This window comes from Trichomycterus rosablanca, chromosome 11, assembly GCF_030014385.1.
Source record: "Trichomycterus rosablanca isolate fTriRos1 chromosome 11, fTriRos1.hap1, whole genome shotgun sequence".
Lineage (NCBI taxonomy): Eukaryota > Metazoa > Chordata > Actinopteri > Siluriformes > Trichomycteridae > Trichomycterus > Trichomycterus rosablanca.
Window position 1 is genome coordinate 6,152,096 of NC_085998.1, and position 15,623 is coordinate 6,167,718.

General features: G+C 42.4%; 1 protein-coding gene across 1 annotated transcript in view; it reads left to right on the top strand.

The window, feature by feature from the left end:
• Positions 1-15,623, top strand: part of LOC134322991 (SH3 and multiple ankyrin repeat domains protein 2-like) — a 58,525-nt gene that overhangs the window by 15,095 nt on the left and 27,807 nt on the right. Inside the window, exons 9-14 of the mRNA XM_063004395.1 lie at positions 741-807; positions 3,404-3,662; positions 5,312-5,451; positions 6,608-6,721; positions 8,064-8,145; positions 14,352-14,434. Of these exons, the coding sequence (XP_062860465.1) occupies positions 741-807; positions 3,404-3,662; positions 5,312-5,451; positions 6,608-6,721; positions 8,064-8,145; positions 14,352-14,434 (745 nt within the window). The remainder of the gene's footprint in view (positions 1-740; positions 808-3,403; positions 3,663-5,311; positions 5,452-6,607; positions 6,722-8,063; positions 8,146-14,351; positions 14,435-15,623) is intronic.

Consider the following 15,623-nt stretch of genomic DNA (forward strand, 5'->3'; position numbering starts at 1 on the left):
CGCTCATATATAATTCGTGTACACAGCTAATTCATTAAAATTATGGTAATAATGACGCCTGTTCCAAACCTCACTTGTGCTGTCAACCTCACAACTTCTTCTTATAGGAGAGCCTCACAGACACAGGGAGAACATGCAAACTCACTCACTAACTTTCTTAACCGCTTATCCAGTTAGGGTTGCGGGGGGGTGCTGGAGGCTATCCCAGCTTTTCAATGGGCTCAAGGGACACAGTAACACCCTGGACGGGGCACCAGTCCATCACAGGGCAGACACACATACACACACACACACATTCACCTATAGGGCGATTTAGTGTCTGCAATTACCCTGAATGCATGTTTTTGTACTGTGGGAGGAAACCGGAGCTCCCGGAGGAAACCCACGCAGACACGGGGAGAACCCTGCAAACCCTGCACAGAAAATACCACTCCCAGGCGGTTCCACCTGGGGATCAAATCTAGGACATTCCTGCTGTGAGGCAACAGTGCTACCCACCGTGTTGCCCCCATTTTTATTCAGTTCAGTACATCTGCTGGTGTGACATACAATGCTGCATAAAAATGGCTCTGGCAACCACAGTCTGGTGGAACATTTGAAGCTTCTATCTGTATACATTTAGTAAAATTACAGAACTTTGTTTATGTGTCTTCTCTGTATTTGTAAGTAAATGTGAAGTATAATCATACATCACTACTGGTATGAATCTAAAGCAGCTTTACTGTGGTTGTGTGTGTCAGGTGGCCATCATTGCAGGAAACTTTGAGCTTGCTGAGCTGATCAAGAACCACAGAGAGAGTGACGTAGGTGAGACCTGCTGATTTATTTCATTAATCATGTCTCAATTCAGTGGTTTTCCAAGTACACTACATGGTCAAAATTATATGTACACCTGACCATGAGCATGTTGGACATCCAATTTTAAAAACAAATAGTATTAAAATAGAGTGACCTCTATGAAACAAGAACCACTCTTCTGAGAAGGCTTTAAAGTGTGTCTGTGGGAATTTGTGCCCATTCCATCAAAAGAGCTGACTTGTATGACACAAAAAGGGCACTGATGTTAGTCAAGAAAGCCTCAGTTGACGTTCCAGTTCATTCCAAAGCTGTTCATTGGGGTTGAGGTCAGGGCTCTGTACAGGTCACTGGAGTTTCGTTAAACTGATCTTTTCTTCATGTATTTATAGATAGATACGTACATGTATTTATTATCACTGTCCACTCTATTAGACACTCCTACCTAGTTGATCCACCTTGTAGATGTAAAGTCAGAGACGATCGCTCATCTATTGCTGCTGTTTGAGTCGGTCATCTTCTAGACCTTCATCAGTGGTCACAGGACGCTGCCCACGGGGCGCTGTTGGCTGGATATTTTTGGTTGGTGGACTACAGTCAGTAATTGTAGAACTACAAAGTGCTTCTATATGGTAAGTGGAGCTGATAACATAGACAGTGAGTGTAGAAACAAAGAGGTGGTTTTAATGTTATGGCTGATCGGTGTGATTTCTCTTTGATTTTATAAACCTGTCAGCAATCGTGTGGAAACGTGAATACAAAAATCAGAAGAGGCGTCCCAATACTTTTGTCCACACTGTGTACACAGACCGAGGGAGAAGAAATAAATAAGTCTGAGTTAATCCGAGCTCCACAGCTGTGCTGCGGGTGAAATTAAACCAAACCACAGCGTAAGAGATTTAAATTCTGATCATGCTGTCCATCAGGACGTCCATCTCCATCAGGGCTGCACTTCTACCTCTCGGTTTGTCCTCATTCTCTTTACTTCCCTACTTTCCTACCCTTAAATTCTACTGCTGTCTATAGATATTGGCTAATCTGCCATGAGAATTTACAGTAATCGCGATGGGCTCTGCCTGCTGCACGGACAAAGGTGCGTTCACTGACTCTTATTGCCAGATTATGTTTCAGATGATTATATTATATGATGTGTAGGTGAGTGTAGTGACGGAGTGAATATCAGGTGTTCAGAGTGATCATGTGTTTTTGTTACAGCTTCATTGTGAATCTTTGGTGAATGTTTAGTGTCTCTTAAGAGGCCGTAGCCATGAACTGAACATTAAAATCAGTCTTGTCATCTTAACAACTGATAAGAACACTGTCAGATCCAAATATTATTCAAAGCTATTGAGTGGAATGTGTTTATTTATTATTTTTATACCAGTATATGTGATTACAGCCTCGGCTTCTTTAAATCAGGGGTGTCAGACTCATTTTCACCGAGGGCCACATCTGCATTATGGTGGCCCTCAAAGGGCTGATTGTAACGTATCCTGCTGTGATTGCAGTCGCCTTTTAAGTCTTGGACAATTTGTTGTTTTTCTTGGAGGCTAAATTCTGTGTTTGGTGTCAAAATACCAAATTCATACCTATATGTATATTTACAATGTATATCTACATTTATATTGTTCTCCTTTACCACAGACACGGCCTCATAACACAAGAGACGTACCGGTTTCTCTTCTTGAAGCACAAACTTGTTTTCACTTTCCCAACTTTCATTAAATTTCCTCTTTCTGCTTCAATTTTCTCTTCTTGTACATTTTGGGATTATTTGTAAATATTTCTCAACATCAGTTGTTGGAAAACTGCCTCAGTTAAACGCTGATGTGGAAACACTGCCATCTAGTGGTGGGATGCGGTCACAAAATCTGCACAAAATGGGTAACAAAATCAGCATGCATTGTGGAAGATGCAGTTTATGTATGATTTTACAGTGTATTTTAAGACAATCATACGTCTTCTAAGCTCTCGCCCACGGGCCTTGAGTTTGACACGTGCTTTAAATGATTCTTCATTAATAATCATAACACACATCAGCTCTACTTGACTAATATGCCTTCAGATCAGATCTAATCCCCCAAGACATGAACTCCATAACACGTTATCAGCAGGTCCTTCAGATGAGGTCATGAGTTGATAGTGAGCTAGGCTTTCTTGACCAACATCAATGCCGGTGTCTTCAATTCACCTGACTACATGTTTTTGGACTGTGGGAAGAAACCGGAGCTCCCGGAGGAAACCCACGCAGACACGGGGAGAACATGCAAACTCCGCACAGAAAGGACCCGGACCACTTCACCTGGGAATCGAACCCAGGACCTTCTTGCTGTGAGGCGACAGTGTTACCCACTTAGCCGGTACAGATACAGTTCAGTTAAAAAATTTGCTAAATCCGCATTAAAAGTCATAATACGGCTCTGCTCACAGTTAGTGTTCCAATTCATTCCTAAGGTGTTCAGTAGTTAGCTATAGGTGTGGCTGAAACTCCTGAACTGGATGATTAGGAGGGGTGTCCACATACATTTGACCATATAGTGTTCAAGTCAGAAACACAGATGAATATAATAATAATAATTCATCTTTATTCTGTGTGTGTGTGTGTCAGTGCCTTTTTGTGAGACCCCTGCGTACTCTAGACGGCGACGCCCTCCTCATCACTTGACGCCTCCACGTGTGCTGCTTCGCTCCAACAGCGATAACAACCTCCAACTGCCTCTACAACAAACACACACCAACACAAACACACAACCCTACACACAGACCCACACCAGTCCCAACGGCCGGGTGAGGAACAGAACCACGCCCCGGAGTCGCTCACCCTCACTCGGTCACCTCGGAGAGGAACATCAACGACTACAGCACAGGTAACACCAACCAACTACCCTTTATAATCTTATAATCTTAGTCTGTGCCTGGAGGGGGTTTGAGGGGCCGCTGGATTTACATGCTGCTTTTTAGAACTGCATGGGTTAGAATTTGAACTCTGGTACTGCGAATAGGAACTACAGCTTAATTTGTTATCATAGGAACAAATTAAATCAAATATTGATCAGTACAAATTAATAGTACTAATTGATTTTTAATGTTACCTCCCCACCCATTTTTTCCTCCCAATCTAGTCGTGTCCAATTACTCGACTGCATTTCGCTTCCTCTACTGCTTCAGAACTCCACTCCTGACCAAGGAGAGTCGTGACTGACACACACCCACTACTGTAGCAGAGTCACACACTGATCTCCATTATCCCCCGTGCCATCAATCAGCCAGCAGAGGTCGTAAAAGACGCCCAGCCTGCCGGTAGCAGAGCTGAGATTCGAACCTTACTAAATCATGAGCTGCACTTCCAAAGCTAAATAATCTTTACCATGTTTTGACTCTTTCGTACCATTTGTATGAAGTGCAGAGGTGCAGCTTTCATCCCGTCATAAGTGTGGCATGGAAAGTTCACGTTAAATAACACAAACAGTTTTTGTTTTCTTCAGAATACGACTGAATTGCACAGCTTAGTACATCTGACCCACTGTTTGTGTGTGTGTGTGTGTGTGTAATACTTGAGTAACGATGTCAGATCAACCTGAACTCTGTATACGTCATTATTCAAGAGGATTACAATTCAAGTGTGTGTGTGTGTGTGTGTGTGTGTGTGTGTGTGTGTGTCGATATGAAGGGCTTTATGTACTGATGATGCCTCAGAAGTGATTAAGACTTGACTTTCTGATCTCCATGTAGATTAAAAACAGACATATGGTGCTGTTTCACACACACACACACACACACACAGAGAGCAGCAAAAAGTTACAGTAAGTAATAAACTGCACCATCTGCAATCATGTCTGTTTATTCACCCCAGACAAAACTGCTCTGTATAAAAAAAACACAAAGATGCTAAAACATCTAACGTTTGCACAGTGTCTGGGGGGTGACTGGGGTCTTGCGATGGATTGGCGTCCTCTACCACTGTAACCCTGACAAGTATATAGTTCACTTATTTATATGTTTATAGGTTTTGGAGCGCAGGTGGCACAGCGGCCTAGTATGTCAGTGCACTGTGTCTACACAGACACAGACATCACTGCCCACGACTGTTGTTTGGCCAAAGCCCTGTAATGGATTGGTGTTCTGTCCTGCACACATTTTCCCAGTGGAACTGGACCCGCTGAGACCCTAACCAGAATGACACGGCTCATGAAAATGAATTGATTGGGTTATCTTTATATTATTTGGTATAAAATAAAAAAGACAAATTGATTGTAAAGGATGTATGTCAAGTGCCTTTCAGGGCAACCTGGCAGTGAACCAGCTAGTCCTGTACCCAAAAGTGTGTTTACAGATGAGTTCCATGAGATGGCGCTGTTGCATCTTTTTCCAATACAAATAAATTCAAACCGTGTGAACCGTGTGAGTTCTGTCCAAAACTGTTTGTTACCCAGTAAACATGCGTGCACATTATTTATATACATTTATAATAGAATTAATTTTATAATCAAATTTCATCTTTTTTTCTCTGCCTCAGACCCACAGTGAGTTTTGATGTTTCTGGACCGAGGAGGAAGCTTTACAGTGCTGTGCCCGGCCGGCATTTTGTGGCAGTGCGTCCTTATCAGCCCCAAGCAGAGGGAGAAATCACACTGTACAAAAATGACAGGGTCAAAGGTACACACACACACACACACACACACACACACACACACACACACACACACACACACACACTGAAAACCTGGCCTGCAGCTTCTAGTCATTTTGAAGTCTGGGAATGGTCAGGCACATCATAACCCTCATCATCAAAGTGCCAAAACTTGCTCCGGTCAACTTCCAGATCATCCACCAGCCTGACTGACCCACAACAGTGGTTTTGTTTACTTCAGAATTAAGTCAGCTGTTTCTTGATGATTCAACTACTAGTAGTGCATGGAAATACAAAAAATCCAAGTTTTGAAGGTTTTGAAGGTGCTTTCGAAAGGCTTTTGTAATAACAGGCACATGTTAGAAGACAAAAGCAAAATTTTTGAGGGCTTTACTGTTCCAAATGCTGCTATCAAGCAATGCTAACAAAAACACAATAATAAACTACATGAACACAACTTTATCATCTTCTTGTGACTACTGACTGTGAAGCGTTACACCGTGGGATCCACACTTACATATTCTCATTGGAAACGGTGAGGGTGGGAGGAGTAGTAATCGGTCGTGTCTGAGAGACTGAGAGACGCTTATAGTCCGGATTTAGCTCCATCTGATTTCCACCTTTTTGGACGCTCAAAGAAACTTTATGGGGAAGAAGATTTTTATGTGATGATGATGTGAAAGCAGCATTGCATCAGTGGCTACGCGTTCAACCTATGCGCTTTTGCTATGTAGATGGTGGGTAATATTGTAAACAATCTCAGACACGCCTTCCTGCACCTCTGCATTGTAGTTCCACTGCCTCAACCAGACAGTAGGATTCGCTGTTGCAGCAACTGAGGTGTGACTCCTATTCTGGCCTGTCTTTTCTCCTGCTTTCCTTTCATTCGAACCAGGATTACTGCAGACATTATACCACTGTTACACTCAAGCGCTCTCTTACATAGTTACACTGACCAGCACACAATCATGTGAGGTTTATCAGGATGATTTGTAATGTACGTTGTTCATTATGTTTCTCGGCAAACACAGTAAAAAAGTCACATTGTAGTGGACTAGCCGTTTGTATTTACGATCTTACTGTGATCATAAGAGTGTAAGAATAAAACGCCGTGCTAGTAGTGCACATGGTTCAACAATAGGGGATGAGAATAAATGTTGGCTTGGCTCTTGTGTCTCTCAGTGCTCAGTATTGGTGAGGGTGGATACTGGGAAGGCAGCGCTCGAGGTCGTGTCGGCTGGTTCCCTTCAAACTGTGTGGAGGAAATTCCTGGCAAAGCCAATGAGGGCCGACCACGTAAGTCCATAAACATGGAAGAGAGACTGTGTGTGTGCGGGGAGTTTAAAATAGGGATTGATGTCTAATTAGGGAGTAAATGAAGTCAAATGTGTAATAAACGTAAAAACAGAAACAAGGTCGCGTCACACTGAGCTGTCACAGCATGTGTCATAAATAGGATGAATGTTCATACCAAGTCTCACTGTACTCCTGTATTTTTAACAAATACAATCCAAGCAATTAGGGTTAAGGGCCTTGCACAAGGGCCCAACAGTAACAATCTGACAATGGTGAGGCGACTACCAGTAACCTGGTGCAGCCACTAATCTATAACAGATAGACAGGAGGGTGGCACGGTGGCTCGGTGGGTAGCACTGTTGCCTCACAGCAGAAAGGTCCTGGGTTCGATCCCCAGGTGAAGCGGTCCGGGTCCTTTCTGTGTGGAGTTTGCATGTTCTCCCCATGTCTGTGTGGGTTTCCTCTGGGAGCTCCAGTTTTCTCCCACAGTCCAAAGATGTGCAAGTGAGGTGAACTAGAGATACTAAATTGTCCTTGACTGTCAATATAACCTTGTGAACTGATGAATCTTGTGTAACCAGTAACTACCGTTCTTGTCATGAATGTAACCAAAGTGTAAAACATGACGGTAACATCTTAATAAACAAACAAACAAAACACTCATAAATTGAACCATAAAATAAATTGAAGCTACAATACACTGCACAGCCACCTTAATAGTTGAATGTAAACCTACAACATTCAGCGACGGTGCGAGGCTTCATGTTCTGTCTCAAAAAGGAAAATTATTCCCCATGAGTCCACAGATTTGGTTGGAGGTTTTTCAAACTCAGTTACCCAAGTCGTGTTTTTTGCTGCTTTACACTTCGACATCTTGGACATTTGGACTAACCGATTGCTAACTGAATTGCCGTAGGATTGCTAGGACACCTCATAGTGCAGATTAACCAGAAAATGTGAGGCATTTGAAACCTACATGAATGTAAAATCACTAAACCTTAATTCGTAGCTCAATTCACAGTTTGTGGCGTGATTTTCACGGCCGTGAATCAGGTAGGGCCTTATTTATGGATGAATATGTAGGGAGTTCCCCCCACACGGCTGGCTGAAAGATTTCGGAGCGGTCCACAAGATAGAAAATGGTTAACACAACGTAAACATAAACTGTATCATTCATAACCTTTCTTTCATATTTGTTACTGTACAGGCTGTAATCACTAAAATGAAACCCTTTTGTCTTATAGTGATTTAATCGAATATGTGGCTTACTGTTCTGTTTGTGATGATGAAGTGCTTTTTTTAATGGTTCCCTGATAATTTGACCTGGTTGTATTTTCTCCAGAGAGCCGAGCAGATCGTAAAGATAAGAAGAAACTGTTCAGGCATTACACAGTGGGATCATACGACAGCTTCGACGCCTCCAGGTGAGCGTTACGGTCTTGTACAGAAAACAACAGTCTGTCATGTATTAGATAAATCATACATACAATACATACATACAAAAGTATTGGGACACCTGACCATGAGCTGGTTGAACATCTCACTCATTCCTTTTCTTAACTTTCTTAACCGCTTATCCAATCAGGGTCACGGGGGGGTGCTGGAGTCTATCCCAGCTTTTCAATGGGCACAAGGCACACAGTAACACCCTGGACGGGGCACAAGTCCATCGTAGGGCGGACACACATACACATACCCATTCACCTATAGGGCAATTCAGTGTCTTCAATGAACCTGACAGCATGTTTTTGGACTGTGGGAGGAAACCGACGCAGACACGGGGAGAACATGCAAACTCCACAAAGAAAGGACCCGGACCACCCCACCTTGGGATCGAACCCAGGACCTTCTTGCTGTGAGGCGACAGTGCTACCCTTTTAGCCACCGTGCCGCCCCTGGTTAAACATCAAATTTTAAAAACATGGGTGTTTATATACTGAATTGCGCACTCTTTTTGTATGTTTAATATCATCCACTATTCTAGGGGGGCTTCCTACAAGACTTTGGAGTGTTTCTGTGGGACTTTGTGCTTTTTCGATCAAGAGTCAGTGAGATCAGGCATTGATTTTGGGAGAGCACGCTCTGTTAGCAACGGATATCGTAGAAACAACTAAATTTAATCGTTATATGGAGTGTCCACATACTTTTGGCCTTGGAGTATCTACATCCACTGAGCACTTTATTAGGAACACATATGCCGTCGTCCCGCTGCAGAAAACAGACGAGCGACGTGAGGATTTGAAAACGCTGAGGAGCCGGCGTGGCATCTCTGATGCAGACGCTCCTGATGTTTCTTCCTCTGCAGCGCTGACCTGAATGTGCTGCTGCAGTGAGATTGGATTTTAATGAGATAATTCAGCCTGCTTTCTCTCAAACTCCCGCTGAATTTCCCCCGGGGGGCTGAAACACCACGAGTCCTCGCCGCCGTGAAACATTCAGCGGGTTTTTCTCCTGCTTTCCACCCCGACAGAAGCTGCTGAACGTTCTGTATGAACTGCAAACTGCTCACGACTCCAGTGAGAGTGGAAACGGAGACACCTGAGAACGAATCGAATACACTTACAGGCAAGAAGTGTCTGGACACGCCTACAGTCATTCACTTCAGTGGTTTTAACCACAGGGTGGCACGGTGGCATAGTGGGTAGTTCAGTTGTTTTAGCCACGGGGCGGCACGGTGGCGCAGTAAGTAGCGCTGTCACCTCACAGCAAGACGGACATGGGTTTGATTCTCTGGCCGGGCAGCTAGAGTCTATTCTGTGTGGAGTTTGCATGTTCTCCCTGTATCCATGTTGGTTTCCTCCAGGTGCTCTGGTTGTCTTTTATCGTGCAAACACATGCAGAGGCTGTTTGGCTGCACTTTTATTGCTCCCGGGTGTGAGTGATTGAATGATTGAATAAATAACTGAGTGATTGAATGATTACATGAATGAGTGACTGAATGAGTGAGTGACTGAATGAGTGAGTGAGTGAAGAGTGATTGAAATAGTGACTGAATGAGTGAGTGAGTGATTGAATGAATGAATAAGTGAGTGAGTGATTGAATGAGTGACTAAATGAATGAATAAGTGAGTGAATGATTAAATGAATGAGTGATTGAATGAATGAATAAGTGAGTGAATGATTAAATGAATGAGTGATTGAATGAATGAATAAATGAGTGATTGGATGATTACCTGAATGAGTTAATGAATGAATAGGTGAATGAGCAATTGAATGTTTAAATGAATGAGTGAATGGATGAGTGATTGAATGAATGAGTGAGTGAGTGATTAAATGAATGAATGAGTGATTGAATGAATGATTGAACGAGTGTTAGGATGAATACATGAATGAATTAATGAATGAATAGATGAGTGAGCAATTGAATGTTTAAATGAATGAGTGAATGGATGAGTGATTGAATGAGTGAGTGAGTGATTAAATGAATGAATGAGTGATTGAATGATTAAATAAATGAGTGATTGAATGAATGAATAAATGAGTGATTGAATGAATGAATAAATGAGTGATTGGATGAATAGATTGAGTGAGCAATTGAATGTTTAAATGAATAAGTGAAGGGATGAGTGATTGAATGAATGAGTGATTGAATGAATGAGCCAGTAATTGAATAAATAATTGTACGAGTGAGTTAATGAATGAGTGATTGAACGAATAAATGAGTAAGAGAGAGTGCTTGAACCCAGTGCGTGATTAAGAGAGTGCGTAATTAATTGAATGAATGAATGAATAATTGGGTGAGTGCGTGATTAATTGAATGAATGAGTGATTAAATGATTAAATTAATGAATTAATGAATGAATGAGTAACTGAGTGATTAAATAAATGAATGAGGGAGGGAGTGTGCAAGTAATTAAATGATTAAATGAATGAGTGATTGAATGAATGAGTGAGTGATTGTGCCCTGCCTTGTACCCAGTGTTTTTGGATGGCACTGGGCACCACACAGTGTCCTGAAGACCTGGGTTCAAATCTTATCACTAATTGCTGTGAGTGAGTGAGGGAATGAATGAATGAATGAATGAGACGTACCTGCAGAATTTACCTGTGCACTCGTTTCACCTGTGTGTGTCAGTTGAGATCACATGATCACCTGCTCTTTAATCAGCACATTCTCTTCAAATACAGACTCGGTTACCAAGGCAACTAAGCATCCGCTGTGCTGTTGCTAGGACTGCAGAAGTCTTTCATTTACACTCATACACACACAATGACACACACACACGCACACGTCACAACACACACACGCATCACAACACACACACACACACACACACATTACAACACAGACACAGCATACAGACATCCCAAATACACACACACACACATAGACACATAACATACACATCACAACACACTCATTACGACACAATATACGCACAACACACATCACAACAGTGATGAGACAGTAGAGAGAGAGAATAATAGAGAGGAAGTGAGAGAGTAGTAGAGAGAGAGAATAATAGAGAGGAAGTGAGAGAGTCGTAGAGAGAGAGAATGTTCTTTATTTGCTGTGTTTTATTTGATGTTGTTTATTATAGTTTGTAACTGCTTTGTTAATAATGCACCATCATCATTCATGCCAGGAAAGTTCTTTTGAGCTTGAACCTGAGTGGTAGAGCGAGAGGGAGAGAGAGAGAGATTATTATTGTTATTATTATTATTATTATTATTATTAGTGATGGAGATAGTGGAACAGGTAATAAAGATTATTTGAGTATTGCTGTTGCAGTATACTGTATTTTATTGCTGTAGAGGTATTAGTGCTGTTGTTATTTATTTTTATATTATCTTTTGTTTACCATGTTAATATTTCTATCAGAGCTTTGGCAATACAAGCATAAATATTTGTCATGCCAATAAAGCACCATTCAATTGAAATTGAGTGCTAGAGAGAGTGGGAGAGAGAGAGAGTGGTAGAGAGAGAGAGAAAGAGAGAGAGAGAGATCTTCCAAAAGAAAGCCAGATCTCAGGATAGCAGATACGCTTTCAATCTAGGAGACACCGCCCTAGACCACACCCTTTCATATGATTACCTGGGGCTCAAAATAAGCGCCTCAGGAGGCTTCAGTCTGGCAGTGGATGCACTGAAAGAGAATCCACAAAGTTGAATCAGTTCATCTGGACACAAGTTTGTTGTAGAGATACGTTTCGTCACTCAATCCGAATGACTTCTTCAGTCTGAGCTGGTGGTGGATACCCCAACCTTATATGCAGTTGATTTGCATAACGACCGATCACCGCCCATTGCATAACAATGGAACTGGTGATATGGTCTATATGAAATTCACAATGACCATTAATTACAATGGCCATGTGTGTCTTTCACACATGATTGGGGTAATGCTCCAATGACGGCGTTGTATGATGGTGAGAGATGTACTCTCAGGCCCCCTCCCCGGTTCAGAGATGGTCGTTCCCTCTTCACGTAAATGGCCTCTTTGACTCCACGTTCAAACCAGCGTTCCTCCTTGTCAAGGATCTGCACAGCTTCATCATTAAATGAGTGGCCGCTGGCTTGCAGGTGAGTGTAAACCGCAGAGTCCTGGCCAGAAGAGGTCGATCTTCTATGTTGGGCCATCCGTTTCGCCAGTGGCTGTTTAGTTTCCCCGATGTACAGCATTTTCCCCGCTTTTACGAATGCCCAGTTGGGATAACCACATTCACCCAGGGCCTTCTTGACATGAGATTTCTCTCTATCCTTGGCCGTAGTGTCTGTGGGGATGCTGTTCGCCCGGTGGTGCAGCGTCCTGATGACTCCTAGTTTGTGCTCCAAAGGATGATGGGAGTCAAACCTTAAGTACTGGTCCGTGTGCGTTGGTTTGCGGTAAACATTTACTTTCAACCGTCCCCCATCTTTACTAGCAATTTCACAGTCTAAGAAGGCTAAAACGTTGTTGCTTGCATCCTCCCTTGTGAACTTGATGTGTTTGTCCACCGAGTTGATGTGGTCCGTGAAATGTGGTACTTCCTCTGATATTATTTTCACCCAGGTGTCGTCCACATATCTGAACCAATGACTCGGTGGTGTCCCTGAGTAGGTCCTTAGTGACTTCCTTCTAGTGGCCAAAATACACAACAATCAGAAACAAATATTTTAATTAGATTGAAAGAGAAGTGAGCGGCTTCAGAACACTGACAGAGTATCTCTCTCTACCACTCTCTCTAGCACTCAATTTCAATTGAATGGTGCTTTATTGGCATGACAAATATTTACGCTTGTATTGCCAAATACAAGATAATATATATATGAATGCTTTGACAATACAAATATGTGAATTTGTCATGTCAGTAAAGCTAATTGAATTGAATTGAATTGACAGAGAGAAAGTGTTATAGATAGAAACCAGTGAGGCAGACCACAAATTATTATTGATTATTATTGGTATTACAGTGTTTTTTTTTATTTATTTATTTATTTATTTATTTTTTCTTTGACCCTCTTTATTGATCACTAATAATCCTATAAAGAACTTAAATTCTAAAGTTGTATTCTAATCTGTTTTATTTATTTACTTTTTATATATATTTATATTTATTTATTATTATTTATTTTTTTAAATCTTCTTTTCTCATTTCTGTTTATTGTTTACTGCTTTGGCAACAGTGTATCTAATTACATTCATGCCAATAAAGCACCACTGAACTAAACTGAACTACAAAGTGATAAAGGTATAGATAGAGTGGTAGAGAGAGTGAGAGAGAGTGGTAGAGAGCGAGTGGTTGAGAGAGAAAGTGGTATAGAAAAATAGAGAGGGAGAGAGAGGTAGAGAGAGTGAAAGTGAGTGGTTGCGAGAGAGAGAGACTGGTATAGATAAAGAGGTTTTGAAGATAGAAAGTGGTATAAGGAAATAGAGAGAGTGAGTGGTAGAAAGAGAGAGAGAGAGAAATGTAGAGAGAGTGGTTGAGAAAGAGAGTGGTAGAGAGAGAGTGGTTTTGAGAGAGTGGTAGAGAGAGAGTAGTTTTGAGGGAGAGTGGTAGAGTAGTTTTGAGAGAGTGGTTTTGAGAGAGAATAGTATAGATAGAAAGTGGTATAAGAAAATCGAGAGAGTGAGTGATAGAAAGAGAGAGAGAAATATAGAGAGAGTGTGGTGAAGAGAGTGGTTGAGAGAGAGAGTGGTTGAGAGAGTGTTAGCGGCTCTTGCACACATTTTTTTTCTCGCTGCCAAAGCCATTGGAGGAATGAAAATGTCACTCCTGCTTCTTGGCCGCCGATGACACTGGCACACACGCACTCGCACACATAATCCTGGCTCTCGCGTGCTGCTACCGCTGGCTCTCTGCACTCGCGTCTCGCGTCTCGGCTTTCTCTGGCTCCCGCGCTGCCGCTCTTCATCGTTTGTTTCATCATTTATTCATCGAGTCAGTGATGGTTGTTTTTAGCGACGAGGTCTCGGCGGGCGACTCGCTCTCCGAGGCACGGAGAGAAAAAGGGGATGCATTCACCCCTCCATTAATTTGAGAGAGCCCCACTTCCATTCATCCCTCCTCTCTTCCCGTCCCTTCTCTCCATCCGTCCTCCGTCTCGATCCGCCACCATGATGAACGCGCACTCGGGCCGGAAGGCGGTGGCCATGATGAGGATGATGGGATGCAATAACGGACGATATGTTCGCAATTTCCTCCGCAGCGACTGCGCCATCGATGAAAAGACGGTGGTGCTGCACAAGAAGGAGAACGAGGGCTTCGGCTTCGTGCTGCGAGGAGCCAAAGGTAAGCAAAAAAGTTCTCACCATCCTCCTCCTCCTCATCATCATCATCACTGTCCTCATCGTCCATCTCAAACACCTACACTGATACCCTGATCTAGATCATGTTATCCTAATTTATACCATCAGCATCTTCTTCTTTATCCTCTGTCTCACTAATGTGTTTTAGAAACCCACATGATCTCCGCCATCCAGATCTTCTCAGCCCTGCTCATTAGTGTGGTCCTCAGATCTCATCCACTGGTCATCAAGTTCATCTATTAATGTAATTTCACTTCTAACTTCCAACATCATCACCATCGCTATCATAGAAAATCTGCTCCCAAATCCACATGATCTCTTTCATCCAGATCTTCTCAGCCCTGTATATTAGTGTGGTCCTCAAAGCTCATGGTCTAGCCATGAAGTTTATTTATTAATGTAATTTCACTTCTAACTTCATCATCACCATCGCTATTATAGAATATCTTCTCCCAATCCCACATGATCTCCTCGATCCAGATCTTCTCAGTCCCGCTCATTAGTGTGGTCCTCAGATCTCATGTTCTGGTCATCAAGTTTATTTATTAATGTCATTTTACTTCTAACTTTGAACATCATTATCAATCATCACAATCGCTGTAAAAGATCTGCTTCCAAACTCCCAAACCATCTTCCCAATCCAGATGTGTTTAGCCCCGCTCATTAGTGTGGTCCTCAGATCTCATCCACTGGTCATCAAGTTCATCTGTTAATATCATTGCACTTCTAACTTCCAACATCATCACCATCGCTATCATAGAAAATCTGCTCCCAAACCCACATGATCTCCTCCATCCAGATCTTCTCAGTCCCGCTCATTAGTGTGGTCCTCAGATCTCATGGACTGGACATCAAGTTTATTTATTAATGTCATTTCACTTCTAACTTCATCATCACCACCACTATCACAGAAGATCTGCTCCCAAACCCACATAATCTCCTCCATCCAGATCTTCTTAACCCTGCTCATTAGTGTGGTCCTCAGATTTCATGGACTGGTCGTCAAGTTCATCTGTTGATGTAATTGCACTTCTAACTTCCAACATCATCACCATCGCTATCATAGAAAATCTGCTCCCAAACCCTCACCATCTCCTCCATCCAGATCTTCTCAGTCCCGCTCATTAGTGTGGTCCTCAGATCTCATCCACTGGTCATCAAGTTCATCTATT